Here is an 18012-nt window from a genome sequence, read left to right as displayed (position 1 = left end):
CAAAAGAATGCGACCGCTGGTCCCTAGCCAAAAATGCGACTCAATATGAATGCGACACCCCCTCCTCTCAAGTATATCAATATGGCTGAAATATTGCCGATGTGACTTTAAATATTAACTCACTCACTCACTCAAGTATATCTTGCCCATATGGATGTGCTATAATGAGAAAAGATACATCCTTAATTAAGCAAAACATATTTTTATCTATCTGCTTGGGTTTTTCTTTCAACGAAACGTCACCAAATTCACACTGCGTTAAATTTATACGTACACGTGCGTAATAATGCATTGTATAAAACACAAATATTCCAAATCATAAACGGATTATTTTTAATGATAAATGTTGCTTCCATCGAAGTTCTTTCGTGTCGACTTTGCAGAAGTCTACATTCGTTAAACTTAAAATCTCACAAGCGAAACACCTTCTTCGCCTTAAACCTTCAGGTCAGACACACATTTACATATTGTCCTGGCACGTACAAACTTAAGGGTAAGTGAGTTGGCTAGGTTAACGAGTGACGCTGCTTAACAGTATTTCACTTATATCACAGCATGCCAGCTAAATGGGGCCATGGTGGAAACGTCAGAAGTAACGCAGATCGCAGACGATTACTATTGTGGTTAATTTCAGTTACCTTGATGACTCAATTACAATCACAACAAGCGGATCCTTGTACGACTAAGGGATGCAACTCTGCACAACGAACCACTCCTTGGCCCACTGGATCACCCATGTCCCCTAAACATTTATTCACTAACAGAAGTTAATCAAACTACTTTTCACATCCGCAGACAAATGGTGAAAACCATTGGTGTACATGCCAATCAGATCCCACTTTTTAAACACATACTTTAAATGAGAAGTATAGGATAGCACGACGCCAACACTGTTTAATCTAGAAACTGAGATCTTTCCGTCTCCAGGGCAGTAGTGCTTAAGGGTTCTAAAGTCAGTGGCCTTTACGTCAGTGATGGATCTAAGTATCCCCGTCACGTACACGTCATCCATAGCAACAAAACGCGCCACAGAGGAGGCATTGTAAAGCTTTGATAAAACATCCACGGACACAATGTAAGCAAATCCTTGACAGAAATCAGGCCACATATCAAAGGGATACATTGTTCTGGGAACATAATATTTTTTACTTGATTTCCTATTTGGCACAAACCCTTTAAATATGGTGCATATCAACTGATCAGTCGTTTCCTTCAGATGAGTGAGATAGTTGACAACTACATATGGGTTCATAAACATATCATCATCCATCTTCAATACAAAGGCTGCTTGCGGACAATGATTCAGCATCCAGTGATAACCCATTATGTGTTTGATGCTCAGATTTCGATAAACATCAATGAAATTACCTTGAATTATGTCTTTAAATTCGTTAGCTTCTCTGGTAATATTCTTTTGGAGTGCTGCATTATCGGAAACTCCGACAGAGAATACAAGAACGACAGTCTTATTCCCCGCTTTACGAATGCTTCCAAAGGTTTCTCGGATTCGACGTCGAAACTTGTAATGACCCAAGGCCGAATGAACAATGGTTAAGAGATATACGTGACCTCTCAGACAGAGGTCAGAGTTCAAGGTGAACTGATACTGATGCAGATTGATAAGAGGATGCCTCTCTTCCTCTTCCTTCAATATGGAGAAGTTGAAAAGTCCCGGTATTTGTTCAGTGGTAGGGAGTTTGAATGGAAGACCTTCCACAAAGGTACTGTGAGACCATTGAGCCCTTAAGTGAGCCCCACTTTGTCTGGTATGACGATCAGATACGTCTAATCTTCTATGGCTGGAGGGTGTCTCAGCAACAACTTCAAGTCTCCTCTTCATTCCCATAAATCGAAGATCTGATTTATCCAGATTGGTGTGTAAAAGATGGACCTCTTGTTGTTTGTTTGATTTAATGACACATTTGTCATTTACATTCGCATAGGCATGCATCCCAGCTGTGCCATTAGCTTGAGTTAGGGTCTGGATTGTGATTAAACTTTTATTTTTGAATGATTTCCAATGTTTGTAATCTTGGTGCCATTTGGCTCCCATGTTGTGGAGGACATCGCCAACGTGTTTTATCTGCTTGGACGAAATGCGTTGGTATTGCACAATAATCAGTGATCCTAATACACACAAGCCCACAATATTCAGCAGAAGGAACCTTTTCGTTATTCTTCTAATGAATCCACCCATGTTTACTGAAATACAGAAAGGAGAATATATTGACACATTGTAATAACTCAATAACCTCCAGGACATTGTAGATCGATATATAGGACGTCGCTTGTTGTATGCACGTGGTGGCACGCGGGCCTGTGCACAGAGCACAGTTTACAAAGTAACGTCGTGCGCGGAGAGTCCTTTGATGGGTGACCGCGTTTCGGCAGCTTGACTCCTGAGAGTTTCTAGGTCCTGTCCCATACTGAAGCACATGTAACACATGTGGCGTCTCATTGGGCAAGAAACATTGTTCGAAATGTGCCTCTGTTCACCCAGCAGTGAATGGTACCTGGTAGGATGAAATGGCAATGTGGTTGTTAGCCTTCAAGAGGGCAGCTTGGGTTGTATACTCCCCAGGAAGCTGAGAATGATTCTTGAGTGCACACTGATCCAGTGACTGGGGTAATAACAGTGCTTTGAGCATGCACCTAAGTGGTGTGGAAATATGTGCAATATACATAGCCTATTATTATGTTTGTGATTGCTGATATCACTACGATTTCTTACGATAATGGATATTGTTTTGGCGTTTTTATTTCGATTGTAAGAGAATTAATTTGGCAGAAGTGTTACCGAAAAGCCGAGAAGGCTGCTCAATCTCAGGGGGCAGAATGAAAACGTGTATAGACAAATCAGATAGTTTTTTAATGTTTACAGCATGTTAAAATATTGCTTTAAACAATTGGATATCAACATTGTTAATTATGACCGACACAGCGAATTACTTTAAATCTATTTCAGGTTTCAGGTTATACACAAGTGAACACCTGTAGCTTTGAGATACGTAAGATATGGATATTCAAGTGATGGACACAATTCACAGTTCTGTGTTTTATGGGGTGAGGTCAAATGGGGTTTAACGTCGCGTCCAAGATTATTGCACTTGTATAGCGACGTGCATGTACGTGTGTATGTGTTTGTCTGCGTGTAGTCTGGACTGATGCCAACTTTATAGTGCTAGCCCACTGAGATACCATGCCGCAGTTTAACATGAATACACCACTCAGACATGGTATACTGACTCCGAGCCGACCAGTCCTTGTTTTAGCCCCTTAATGTCGAGCGCCAGATAGGGTAACAACAAGTACCATCTTTTAACGTCTTTTGGAATGACGCGGTCGGGGATCCAACCCCGGACCTTCCGCTCTCCGGGCGGACGCTCTACCACTAGACTACGGAGGCGGTCCTATGTGTTACCAATAGCACGTTAACTACTGTTCAGATGTCAGTGCGGGTTGTGTGTCATTTATGACAGATGTTCCATAACTGAACACAGTATGATGTTCCAGTAGATTGGCTCGGACATCTGCTGTGTATTGTACATTTTACAATGTTGAATACAATAGGTTTTATGTAGATGATTAAAAGAATCTCTTCCAAAAGCTGAGTCGATTTTAGTATTCCGACAACATCATGAGCATGCGTTTATGAATCAATATCAAATAGTGATGATAACAAGTGCTCGCGAAAAACTGAGCATATCCTGTCCCACCGGTGGCAGCTATCCCAAACACATGCAAACCTAAGTCAATTGTTCACCTGATAAAACGCGGGAGCATATTATGGTAAAAGTCAAAAGCATCAGGCATCTGGCATCTGGCAAGTAGCAAAAGAAGTTGGCGTAAAAACAATGGACTGTAAGGTATTTGCATGTACGACAAACTAACTGAAAAATGAACATTTTAGCTTTTTTGAAATATTAACATACCTAATTTCAATGCTCTAAATGCTTCATCAAGTGGTCCTCACTTATTATCATGAGACGTGAGAGTATATTTACGAGAACTTATACGTGACTGCTTTGTGTATGTGTTCTTACACATACTGTCAAGTCGGTATTCGTATGAAAGCCACTGGTCCATATACATAGAATATTCATATACATATACTATTACAAGGGTACATGAATTTAAGTTACATCATATTATTCCAGTATTTGCAAAACTTCGTCTTATTTCATAACTTTGACATTAATATTACATAGATTTGTCAGGAACATTGCGTTGTTCGAAGACAAAAGTGGTCAAAATTTATACTAATTCCGATTATAACAATACAGTTTAGGAAGGTAGAGGTGCCGTATGTTTTCGTTGGAATTACACATTAAGGTAAAATGATATGTAATACAATGATTTTCTATCACTTGACATCTCAAGGAACACGTCAACTACCTTAATAATATATGTACATACATGCTTCCATGTCAATGATGCTTCGAGGACATAGAAAACAGAGAAGTAGTCAGTATTTGTGTATATGGTAAACTGCCAGTCAAAACAAAGTACAGAAATGAAAATCCGATTTGGCCAACAAATTACAAGCTTAATCAAAACATAACTTACAAGGCTTACGTGTTGTGAGATACTCGTTATTCGTATAATATCACCCATGATAGTCGTATCAAATACATTCCCCTCTAATAACCATTTCTTTTTGTTTCATTTTAGCCACCATCAAACATGGCTGTATACTTCCGGCAGTTTAGTTACCCATACAACGTGATGCCAACAAGAGTTTAACAACGAAAATAAAACAATCTTACCTTAAACCAGAGTGAAGTCTTTATTTGCAGATTTAACGACCTACTACCCGACTCCATATAACCAGATACACAGACCATCTGTGGGATGTAAACTGTATGTACTGTTGAGGTTTAATAATGCAACCAGGTGTTGTGTATTGATTGCATATCTATTAGATTAGTTGCGGGGCGCCCTGACCATTCATACTGCTAGTACTTATACTACAATATACGATAGCTACGCGATATATCGCAAAGAACAATGAAGAACGAAGAGTGGTATATTTCACGATAAAACATCGTTCTAGCATGACGTCATTTCTGGAGATTCGAACATGCGCTCGCAACTTGACGTCGTCGTAAATTGGACGACGTTATTTTCGAGAGGGAGATGTCTAGTGATTTATTCCCCATAGGTGCAACTGGGAAACGTAGATAAAAGCAATGGCCGAACGATCGCGTCCAAAAGCGGGAGAGATATGACATGGCCTGTGACAGTGGAGGTGTCTGCTCGTCAATCGTCGACGCACGGTGTCCGCACTATTGTGTCGCTGTTGTGTCCCCATGGTCTGTCGAACAGTTTCCGCAGCAGTAACAAAGCGATCTTGAAGATGTTGAGGCACAATCTGACGATCCTGACGTCGGGTGGTTACCCTTGGTCTTCCACTACGTGGTCGGTCATCTGTAGTGTTGGTGGTCTGGTACCGTTGCTGGAGCCTGTATATGGTCCTTACGTGGACTTGAAATGCATTGGCTACTTGCCGGGCGGTTTGTCCAGCTTGCAATCGTCCAAGGGCTTGGTGTCGCTGATTTCTTGTCAATCTTGGCGGAACTGCGCGAGCACCTTGATTAAAAACATGAAAAGATTTGGAAAATATTTGTTGACAAGGAGTTGGCGGTGTACATGCTTTGCAAATCCTGCAATCGACCGAAATCTACACGACAGTTTACTGACCGGATTTCGATTTCGTTTCGTTTGATTGGACTATGCATAGACTATGCATACAACTATTATACTCATATAAAATATATGTAGGTCATATTTCTCCTGGTCCCTCTTTTTGAGAATAAATTTTTTTATTTTTTTTTCATAATACTATTGTTTCCTGAAAAATATATTTTTGAAACCACATTAGCTTACCTGTTGTGGCAAGGTCAGTATCAAAATCCATGACAAATAAAACCTACGTATACAAGCATTTTTTTTACCAGATGTTGTTATCGACCATTACTCACGTCGAAAACAACCATCCTTGCAAAACTATCAACCGTCGGTGCTGGAAAATAGTCACTTTCGATTTTCCAACGAAACAGATTCAATTGGGCGCCTTTGACTCAAATGAATGCACAAAGCTGTGCCGAAACCCTGGGCTCTTAGATTTCTCGATTGCAAGCTGGGACCTTTTCAATATACTATGTGTAAAATGTATGTACATGTACGTGTTGATATCTGGAACAGTTTCTGAACACGGAGACATGGGGGATTCCAATTATGCACACGAATTTGTTTCACTTTTTAAAGTCTTCCTGTGTATGTTTGAAGGGAACATGCACTTTTATTATAAAAATAATTACCCTTGACGAGTTTAATATGCAAAAACAAGGCCCGAGGACCCCTGAGGTCAGACCGCCCAAGGGGCCGGGTCCGAGGGTCCTTGTTTTCGTATATTTAGCTCGTCAAAAGTAATCATTTGTTTTGTTATACCGAAATTCACTTCAAGTTCGGGGTCTACGTTGAAAAGTATTGTTGTTTCGTCACTTGGTACGGATTGATAAATGGAATTTCAAGATTCTTAGTAGATGTATAACAACAATTATTATAAACCATCAATATATACACACACTCTAGGAAAGGTACCACATGTCATAAAATTATTTCCATGTGGAAATAAAATATTAATATAATAATCTATAAACCATAAAAAAAGAAGCAAAAATATATCTGGTTCGACAAGATTTTATACAATTCCTTAATTATACAGGACACAACCTTTTCCGTAATCATAAGAAATCTCGAAGAAATCTTTAAATGCAGTCCATTGTTCATTTCCGACTGTATCAAAAGGATGTGTCTGTGCTATCAAATATGTTTTATCAGTCCGAATTTAGATATTTCTAATGTAAAACTATTCGGTTTTTTTCTTAAGTTTAAAAAGAGTGGACAAATGAATATGTAGTCCTCGAAGTTGTGACTTTTTTACAGGGCTGAGAAAACACAATGACGTAGGGCTAGGGCACATGTGTTATTCAAGCAACACGCACACCCTAAAACACATTGACCTAGGGCTAGGGCACATGTGCTTTTCAAGCAACACGCACGCCCTAAAACACAATGACCTAGGGCTAGGGCACATGTGTAATTCAAGCAACACGCACACCCTAAAACACAAAGACCTAGGGCTAGGGCACATGTGTAATTCAAGCAACACGCACGCCCTAAAACACAATGACCTAGGGCTAGGGCACATGTGTAATTCAAGCAACACGCACGCCCTAAAACACAATGACCTAGGGCTAGGGCACATGTGTTATTCAAGCAACACGCACACCCTAAAACACCAACCACATACGCCCCAAATACATTTATAAATTTATACACAGATATACAAGGACATACAATCATATGGGCCTCCGAGGGTGGAGCGCTCTGAGCCTTGGGATAGTTATCTGAGCCAAAGCTCAAAACACTCTCGAGTGAAGTCAGCCTTGGCCCAACTCACTCTTGAGTGATCTCATCCAAGGCCCAAGTCACTCTAGAGTGATCTCATCCAAGGCCCACGTCACCCTAGAGTGATCTCATCCAAGGCCCACGTCACTCTAGAGTGATCTCATCCAAGGCCCAAGTCACTCTAGAGTGATCTCATCCAAGGCCCAAGTCACTCTATAGTGATCTCATCCAAGGCCCAAGTCACTCTATAGTGATCTCATCCAAAACCCAAGTCACTCTAGAGTGATCTCATCCAAGGCCCAAGTCACTCTAGAGTGATCTCATCCAATGCCCAAGTCACTCTATAGTGATCCCATCCAAGGCCCAAGTCACTCTAGAGTGATCTCATCCAAGGCCCAAGTCACTCTAGAGTGATCTCATCCAAGGCCCAAGTAACTCTAGAGTGATCTCATCCAAGGCCCAAGTCGGGGACTAGGTTTGGCCTCCTACACCGGCTCCAGGATCCGTTGGAATTGCAATTTTGCCATTATTGGTTAATACTGTTGAAAGCGGCGTTACACATTATTTCACACATTTATTAATGTTAAGAAAACAATTAAGGAAGAGCATGTATGGATGACAACTTCTTTATTATGAGGAACACAACGTTTCGGAGTATATGCCTACTCCTTCATCGGTGAATGGATGCTATGAGGCAGAGAGCATATATATGTACATGTAAAAACAACGAAAATAAAAAAAGTTAACAAAAGTTGGAAACTTAACAAAGGAAGTCAAAAGATAATTGGTGCTGAAAGGTGATTAGCAATAGACACTGAAAGCCAACACTTTACAGTAATTAGCGCTGATTGTTATGGACAACTGGAAGGCAGGACTAAATTATCACTAACTGGGCAAATGGGAGGCCGGTGTAGTAGGCTCAAACGACTCCCCCTAAATTGGACTCTAGAGTCATATGCGGACTAGTCTCAAATGACTCCCCTAGCTAGGCTCAAAACTCCCCTACTGGGCCTAAATGACCCCCCTTGACTCTTCCTCATTTTCTATTCTGAAATGTCAGGTTAAGAACAATTCCCATTATTGTGTGTCAGATGTTTGAGTACAAGTTATTTTATTACAGATTTATATTTAACTTTACTTGGAAAAAAATCCAGGTGCTGCTCTAAAAATCAATATACTTTTCTTAACATATAATTTATTTTCAGAATGCTCCCTGTGTCGTACATCCAATAGGCTCAAACTGCTCCGCCTATTCTATATCCAATTCTGTGATATCAGACTCAAACTACTCAGCCTATTCTGTATCCAATTCTTGAGTATCAGGCTCAAACTGCTCCGCCCATTCTGTATCCAATTCTTTGATATGAGACTCAAACTACTCCGCCTATTCTGTATCCAATTCTTTGATATCAGACTCAAACTACTCCGCCTATTCTGTATCCAATTCTTGAGTATCAGACTCAAACTACTCCACCTATTCTATATCCAATTCTTGAGTATCAGACTCAAACTACTCCGCCTATTCTATATCCGATTCTTGAGTATCAGGCTCAAACTACTCCGCCTATTCTATATCCAATTCTTGAGTATCAGGCTCAAACTACTCCGCCCATTCTGTATCCAATTCTTGAGTATCAGGCTCAAACTACTCCGCCTATTCTATATCCAATTCTTGAGTATCAGGCTCAAACTACTCCGCCTGTTCTGTATCCAATTCTTGAGTATCAGACTCAAACTACTCCACCCATTCTATATCCAATTCTTGAGTATCAGACTCAAACTACTCCGCCTATTCTGTATCCAATTCTTAAGTATCAGGCTCAAACTACTCCACCCATTCTATATCCAATTCTTTGATATCAGACTCAAACTACTCCGCCTATTCTATATCCGATTCTAGAGTATCAGGCTGAAACTACTCCCCATTTTCTAAATCCGATTTTCATATGTATTAAACAATATAGATTTCCAATAATTTTGTGAATGATCGTGCATGCATATCAACGTTTTACATGAAGAAATAAGATTTTCAAACAAGTCATAGTGCCAATATCATTATCTTTCTAAATAATATTACACACATTACAATCAAACATCAGGTGCAGTATTATAAGAAATACCAAGTTCATAAATCAAACATAAAAATGAATGCAAATACAAAGTTAAACAAATATTGCAGTAAAGCCTCAATATCACATCATATCCAGCTATTATGTAAGAAAATAAAGTTGCTGATGTGTAACAGTATTTAAAAAGTCTAAACGAAATGGCAATATTGTCCTTCAAATTTATCACATAAAATCATATTATGCACAAAAACTGGTAATTTCACAATATGTAAAAAAATGGATGCAATCAGCGAAAATACTGTGCTGTATCATCGAAAATATATTATTTGTGTACGACATTCACAGACTGCTCCACAAAAAAACATTTGTATTCTTCAAAACAAATTGGGGGGGGGGGGGGGGGGGGGGATTTGAGCCTTGGGAGTTATCTGACCTACGGGGCGGGGGAGTCGTTTGGGCCTAAGGGGATTCATCTGAGCTTGGGCTCAAATGACTCTTGAGTTAACTGAGTCTGGGGATTTATTTTAACCTGCAACATCGGGGGTGATTAGCACGGATAGGTAAAAGAATAGGAACAGCAAATGGAAGCCGGCTAGATGATAGGCACCGACAAAGATCAAAGCAATAAGTCCCAAACACCCGGCAGATAGGTTCCCTGGTCACGGTTCATGGCTGGCTGTCTTGTGTATAACTAAGAACTGACTTCAATAATAATAAATAAGACAACTATAACAAGACAAAAAGTGAGGAAGACTCACTAATACCCCCGACTTGGCCTCCAATATATATCTAAGTTCAAAAGATGAAAAAGCAATATTTTCTAAGAAAACCGAAATCAAACTTTGCACTGCACCTCTCCTATTGGTACAGAAACTGTACCCCCAATTGGAAAGAATCCAGTTTTTTAAGTTATAAGTTGCACAATTGTGGAAGTAAAAAAATAATTAAAGTAAAAAATGAAAACAGCTGTATTTAAAAAAAAATCCTAATATTGAATTCAAACTTTACACTCACGTCTTCTATTAGTATGGAAACTATTCCCTCTCTTTGAAATGAATCCATGCAGTAGTTTTTAAGTTAAAGGTCACACAGATGTCTAAGTAAAAGAAGTAATTTCAGTCAAAAACTGCAACAAAACTGTATTTGTCAGAAAATCTAAATATTGAAATAAAACTGCGCACTGCAGTTCTCCTGTAGGTATAAAAAGTGTTCATCAAGAAAATGCGTTTGGACGCCTTACACGAGTGAGAGTATCATTAGAGTATGTTAAGTATATTCTGATCGTCCTGAACATTTAGAGACTGTTAGTGACACTGTGGTTGATAAAGTCGCTAACCAGGTAGAGACTGATCCTGTGGGCTTGTAGTTCTCATGCTAGCGTTTCCAACCCAGCTGACAGTGTGGTTATGTTGGATGATATCCTCCTATGTGCTACTGGTGGTGAGGTGAGGTGAAATGGGCTTTAACGACTCTTGCACTTATATAGCGACGTGCTTGCACGTGTTTGTGTGGTTGCTGGTACTAGTCCGGACTGATGCCGATTTATAGTTCTAGCCCACTGAGATACCATGCCGCAGTTTAACATGAATACCCCACTCAGACACAGTAGACTGACTCCGAGCCGACCAGTCCTTGTTTCAGCATCTTCATGCAGAGCGCCAGACAGGGTAACAACAAGTACCATCTTTAAACGTCTTTTGGTATGACGCGGCCGGGGTTCGAACCTCGGATCTTCCGCACTACCGGGTCGTAAAGTTTGTAAATATATCTTAAATGTATAAGTAAATGCTACAGATTGCATCAGCTGATGGGACTTATAGACATTCTACTGAATGTACATATTATCTTATTTAACATGTACTTGTGTTGGAAATGAATTAATGTCTTGAATGCGTGTATCATAGGGTGTGATCTGAGAGGGAGTACTGGTGTAAGGGAGATAACTCTCATTCCAGAAGTACTTGTGTTGTTATGGGTTGTAAATGTAGACTGTTATAGAATGCGTGTGTGGAGATGATCGATTGTCAGTTATATAACTGATGCTAGCGTGTTCTGTTGTCTGTCGCCGAGTTACTCTTGGCCATATGGATCGCACAGGAACCATCGTGTGACATTGGATTTTACTGCAATAACAAAATACCAGGGACTGATGTAGTTTTGGCAGTGTTTGTTTGCGGTAGATATAACGTCCTGTATTTCACATATAGTAGATGGAAAACAGATCCAGAATGATCTTTTCAATTTATATGGTTGATCGTCAAATTCAATATAATTATTTCAATATTGTGGTCCGTAGGCATCCCTGGATAAGTGACATTAAATGAGGCTTAACGTTGCGTCCAAGATTATTGCACTTATATAGCGACGTACGTGCTTGCACGTGATTGTATGGCTGCTTGTACTAGTCCGGACTGATGCCGATTTATAGTTCTAGCCTACTGAGATACCATGCCGCAGTTTAACATGAATACCCCACACAGACACAGTATACTGCGAATTGCGGCACCTTAGACGACTGGGCCACAGGTGACCACACCCACCACTCACCACCCACCACTCACACCCTTTTTTCATAAAAGCAGCGTTAAACCCAATATATGATCACTAACTGTAGGCTTTCATATGGATTCGACCTGTGAAGATCCAGGCTAGAAGTCTCGCTGACTCGCTGACTCGTTGATGCATGTCATGGTATCCCAATTGCGTAGATCGATGCTCGTGATGTCAATCACTGGATTATCTAGTCTAGACTCGATTATTTACAGACCGCTTTCACACAGCTGGAATATTGCTCAGTGTGGCGTTAAACAACAGACAAACAAACAAACAATGGATATGGATTCCTTACGTTTACATACAAAGGGCGCAATGGTTTCTTTTATTTAATCATAGGAGCTGAGTCAGGCAACAAACACAAACTTTCTAATGCAAATTGTTTGAGTGGCAGGTGCTACCGGTAGAGCAGGACATGCTTACCTTTTTCGCGAACACCTGGTCTCGTCACGGTGTCCTCCCATTAGTTAGACGTCCCAATAGTTAGACAGCTTATAACAACACTTTAAACGGTTGAGTGCACACTAACCCTTATGCTTGTTACCTCAGACTTTAAAATGGAATAGTCGAGATAAGATCTGACAAACAAAGCAAAGCAGCTTTAAATAGATACTTTAATATTATACTTAACATTAAATGACACTTTACATTTGATAAATTATATACAGTTTGGTGAAATGATGGCATCGCTGGGATGCTGGCTTCATCTACTTGAGTGACTTGCTCCTCTAGAACAGAACAGAACTTTATTACGCTCAGGCCGAGATCCTCGGCATAGGAGGTACAAAATGACAGCAAAATACACATTATAATTGCGGATTGTGGTTAGGCGGAAGATTTTACAATTTGCATTACATATTTACAGAATTTACTAAGGTTTTTTAATACAGATATCTCTTTACAAGTGAAAAGTCTTTGCCATTTAATCATATTAGGTCTTTTAGAATATGTAGGTGGGATATACAAAATTCTTTCTTTAGTAAAATATGGACATTTAAAAATATAGTGAAATTCATCTCCAATATCATCAATAAAACACAGTTTACATTTTCTTTCACAAATAGGTATCCCATTCCATCTTCCTTTTTCAATTGGTAAGTGGTGGCATGAAGTACGAAATAAAAGTAGAGGGATAGCTTTATTTAGGGGTAGGGACGTCAGATAATTTTCTAATTCAAATTGTGGTTTCAAGAGAGAATAGACTACACTTTCCTCGTACAATGCCTGCATCTGTGTGGTTTCTTCTCGCGCTCTTTTACGAAGATTGCTTACAAAGTTCACTCTGGTTTCATCTTCAGGCGGATAGTTATGTTCCGACTGATTGCAAAGAAAGTCACCAACAGTCGTACATTTTCCATTGCACGTCTTGACGACACATCTCGAATGTGAGCAGGTTTGCCTCTCGCGGTTTCTGTTGTAAATATATCCATCTAATATCAACTGCTCACTTCCACGCCGAGAGGTGATGTACTCTACTTTCCTTAAACCATCCATATCGATACTGATAATGATACGTACCCCAAGATCATTTTTATTTGTTTGATGAGTACGTAATCTAAACTCCTTCAACTGATCATACAGTAAGACAATTAAGCTACTCCATAGTTTACACAGTTAATCTCATGCCTATTGAACCTGTACTGAGAGTAAGGTAATTTAGGTTAATTAAACGAAATTATAACATTTATACTCCCTAAACTGTGAGTCCCCTATCCCTACTCAGTACTTTAATCTAATTAGGACTGATCCATTACACCTGTAGGTATATTCCCTCTTTGCCTAAATAGAAATGTCTAACAATTGGGACGTCTAACTAATGGGACGTCTAACTAATGGGATATAACCCTCGTCACTATATTCAGTTCTGCATCCATATTATATTTTACAGCTATTTTGCCTTTTACGTCCTGTGGAATCTGGTTTGTAGGATAATCGAGACTGGTTATTCTCTGGCGTTGACTTGTTATGTAATCAGTAGTTCTGAAATATATTATCTATCAAAACCAAATTTACAAGTCTATGAAAAACATTTCGATGATAGATAAACATGATCGTCGAGTCTATATCTCTTCTAGGTCAACTATCGTTGACAATAGGAACGCGCCAACATCTCCCAAGGGGATATCCCCTATGTATCAGGGAATAGATTTATTGTGAGAATAATATTAATGCCGAATGCGAATTAACAGCGACACTGAAACCCAGTGAATTGTATAAGATTCAAGACATGCATTCATCAGTATAGTTATGAAATAAAAATACTTTTGTCCTCCATAGACAAATGATAAGTACCATTAGTATGCATTGTCATCGCTGTCAAATTCTTAAACACAATCTTCAGACAGGAATCAAATGTGTACATCACTCCAGCACTGAGGAATTTGGACACCTGGACCCCTCTCGTACAATCGTATTTGAGAGTCCCGTAATCTGTGGCGTTCAGGCCTATATTGGATCTTACAATCCCTGTGACATACACATCATCCATGGGTACAAAGCGAGTCACTGAGGAGCCATGGTAAAGCTTGAACAAGACGTCTTTGGATACAATATAACCAAGTCCTCGACAAAAATCGGGCCATATTCTAAACGGATACTGGGCTTTTGAGACGTACCATTTCACTGAAGGATCCCTCCATGGGACATACCTGTGACCAATGGCGCATAGAATCTGGTTAGTCTGGTCCTTCAGATGAGTGAGATACTTGACAACTACATATGGGTTCATAAACATATCATCATCCATCTTCAATACAAAGGCTGCTTGCGGACAATGATTCAGCATCCAGTGATAACCCATTATGTGTTTGATGCTCAGATTTCGATAAACATCAATGAAATTACCTTGAATTATGTCTTTAAATTCGTTAGCTTCTCGTACGATACCCCTTTGGAGTGTTGCATTATCGGAAACTCCGACAGAGAATACAAGAACGACAGTTTTATTCCCCGCTTTACGAATGCTTCCAAAGGTTTCTCGGATTCGACGTCGAAACTTGTAATGACTTAAGGCCGAATGAACAATGGTTAAGAGATACACGTGACCTCTCAGACAGAGGTCAGAGTTCAAGGTGAACTGATACTGATGCAGATTGATAAGAGGATGCCTCTCTTCATCTTCCTTCAACATGGAGAAGTTGAACAGTCCCGGTAGTTGTTCAGCAGCGGGGTGTTGGAGCGGATGGATCTTCCTGGAGGTAACGTGGTTCGGTTTGATTCTCCCACTCTCTCCCTGGCGGCCATGTCCATTCCCGTGGACGTGCACCTTGCGCTGGTGCCCTGTGTTGTCGTCATGGATGCCTGGGACTGGAGAAAGGCGTGGGACAAGGTACCAGTAGAGTGACACCAGACCATACACGGCCACAAACAGCAGGAACACTCGGTTCCGGTGTCTCGTCCTGCCGGTACACCTGCTGATACACCTGCCGATACACCTGTCGATACACCTGCCGATACACCTGCAGATAGGCACTGGAAGAACATCAGTGGCAACATGTCAACATGTGGATAACAGATCAGCAACTCACAGATGAAATAGATAATGAATTGTCATGTTTACCCCACTTAATGCTGTAGTCTAGATAGACTGATACTGTAGTAGATATGTGAACGTAGATATACATATGTATTGTAATACATGTGTGCATCTAGCTCTACTTATGTATTATAGTAGATATGTGAGGTAGCTGTACTTATATGCTGTTGTAGGTGTGTGAATGTTGCTATACTTTATACTGTAGTAGATATGTAAATGTAACTATTCCTATGTATCGTAGTAGATATATACACATAGCCTTACTTATATATTGTACTAGATATGTGAATGTAGCTACACTTGTATATTGTAGTAGATATATACACATACCTACACTTATATATTGTGGTAGATATGTACACGTAGATATACTTATGTGTTATAGTAGATATGTGAGGTAGCTGTACTAATATGCTGTTGTAGGTGTGTGAATGTAGCTATACTTTTATATTGTAGTAGATATGTGAATGTAACTATTCCTATGTATCGTAGTAGATACATACACATAGCCTTACTTATATATTGTACTAGATATGTGAATGTAGCTATACTTGTATATTGTAGTAGATATGTGAATGTAACTATTCCTATGTATCGTAGTAGATACATACACATAGCCTTACTTATATATTGTACTAGATATGTGAATGTAGCTATACTTGTATATTGTAGTAGATATGTGAATGTAACTATTCTTTTGTATTGTAGTAGATATATACACATAGCTACACTTATATATTGTACTAGATATGTGAATGTAGCTATACTTGTATATTGTAGTAGATATGTGAATGTAACTATTCTTTTGTATTGTAGTAGATATATACACATAGCTACACTTATATATTGTAGTAGATATGTGAATGTATCTATACTTATATATTGTAGTAGATATATACACATACCTACACTTATATATTGTAGAAGACATGTACACGTATATATACTTATATATTGTAGTAGATATGTACACGTAGATATACTTATGTATTGTAGTAGATGTGTGATGTAGCTATACTTCTATTTTGTTGTAGATATGTACACGTGTATAGACTTATGTATTAAAGTAGATGTGTACAGGCAGTTAGATCGATATATTGCTGTAGATATGGTCATGATATAGCCATACTGGTATATTATAGTAGATTTGTGCATGTAGCTACACTGACATATCGTTGTAGATATGTAATTAGATATACTGATATATTGCAGATGAATTACGATGTACAATAAACAGTTCATCTATAAATACAACATAACCACGTACTAAGACTACGTTGCTTGCGACGACAACCCCACACATACGTTGAAAGGGTCTGTTCCTCTACATTCTCGGTGACCATTTGGTTCAAACGAAACCCATATAGACTAAAATCTACATATCATAATAACAGTTCAAACAAACCTGCGAATTGAGAAAACATGACTCTTTCCTCTCGCCGAGATACTGAAACGAAATGTTGGCCTTAGTTTACGAACACTATGTTTTTGGCGATCAATGTGTTCTGCAAGCTGTTCCTGTGTATGTTGTCATTAAACGCGCTGCTTCAGCGGTCTTCTTCGATTAACGACTGGTAGCTTGCACACAGCTTGTAATCAAACGCCCTCTATTGTGAGTACAGTTACGAATCACTGGTCAACTGTCAACCGTCATAACCGCCTTCGTCGTTGACCACACTCATTTCAAGTTTTAGAGTTGTGTTCATGGCATGGCTATGAATGAACAGCTATACGAATTTTACAAGCCTACCATTCAATATGGCCTGTTTCAATTTATGTAATATTGTGTAGTTTGCAGGAGGAGTATTGTATAAATCCAGGGCAATGCAGCCGACGTGGTCCATGTTGCCGAACCTGGAAACTCAATGTTAAATTTAAATTAAATTAAAAATTAAAGCTGTTACGCCTAAGGGACGCAACTCTGCACATCAATTTCCGGCACCTCAGACGACTGGGTCGCTCCTTTCTATGTTTAAGTGATCTTGGCTACTTTGCATTGGAGTAATGATGAACAAAAAAACAGCATGAAAAAGAAGCACCGTTTTTGTATAATGAAAAAAGGCACACCACATTTGCAACCTTTCCAATGATCTTGTCGGCTTGACCCTGTGAGTGACCGCTGCTCTTAACAATATTTCAGTTATATCACGGCGTGTCAGTTTGACGTTATGAGTGAGTGAGTTTGGTTTAACGCTGCTTTTAACAGTATTTCAGTTATATCACGGCGTGTCAGTTTGGCGTTATGAGTGAGTGAGTATGGTTTAACGCTGCTTTTAACAGTAATTCAGTTATATCACGGCGTGTCAGTTTGACGTTGTGGGTGAGTTTGGTTTAACGCTGCTTTTAACAGTATTTCAGTTATGTCACGGCGTGTCAAATTGACGTTGTGAGTGAGTTTGGTTTAACGCTGCTTTTAACAGTATTTCAGTTATATCACGGCGT

At 39.4% G+C, this 18012-nt stretch overlaps 2 protein-coding genes across 2 annotated transcripts; both read right to left on the bottom strand.

Annotated features, from left to right (window-relative positions):
* Positions 1–136: 136 nt before the first annotated feature.
* Positions 137–4875, bottom strand: LOC124133090. The gene is made up of 2 exons (XM_046497339.2): positions 4767–4875; positions 137–2202 (listed from the first exon to the last, which is right to left on the bottom strand). Exon 2 carries the CDS (start codon positions 2195–2197, stop codon positions 758–760), a length of 1440 nt encoding a protein of 479 aa, XP_046353295.2. The 5' UTR covers positions 2198–2202; positions 4767–4875; the 3' UTR covers positions 137–757.
* An 8889-nt stretch (positions 4876–13764) lies between these two features.
* Positions 13765–17061, bottom strand: LOC124133622 (beta-1,3-galactosyltransferase 2-like). The gene is made up of 2 exons (XM_046498080.2): positions 16976–17061; positions 13765–15506 (listed from the first exon to the last, which is right to left on the bottom strand). Exons 1-2 carry the CDS (start codon positions 16992–16994, stop codon positions 14281–14283), a joined length of 1245 nt encoding a protein of 414 aa, XP_046354036.1. The 5' UTR covers positions 16995–17061; the 3' UTR covers positions 13765–14280.
* Positions 17062–18012: the final 951 nt, after the last annotated feature.

This window comes from Haliotis rufescens, unplaced genomic scaffold (assembly GCF_023055435.1).
Source record: "Haliotis rufescens isolate VD_foot unplaced genomic scaffold, xgHalRufe1.0.p SCAF_20, whole genome shotgun sequence".
Classification (NCBI taxonomy): Eukaryota; Metazoa; Mollusca; class Gastropoda; order Lepetellida; family Haliotidae; genus Haliotis; species Haliotis rufescens.
Note: the sequence above shows the minus strand (reverse complement) of the source record. Positions and strands in the feature narration are given on the sequence as shown.

What these genes read in the sequence shown, in the direction of transcription:
- LOC124133090 (XM_046497339.2), bottom strand. Translation starts at nt 2,197, where the DNA reads ATGGGTGGATTCATTAGAAGAATAACGAAAAGGTTCCTTCTGCTGAAT.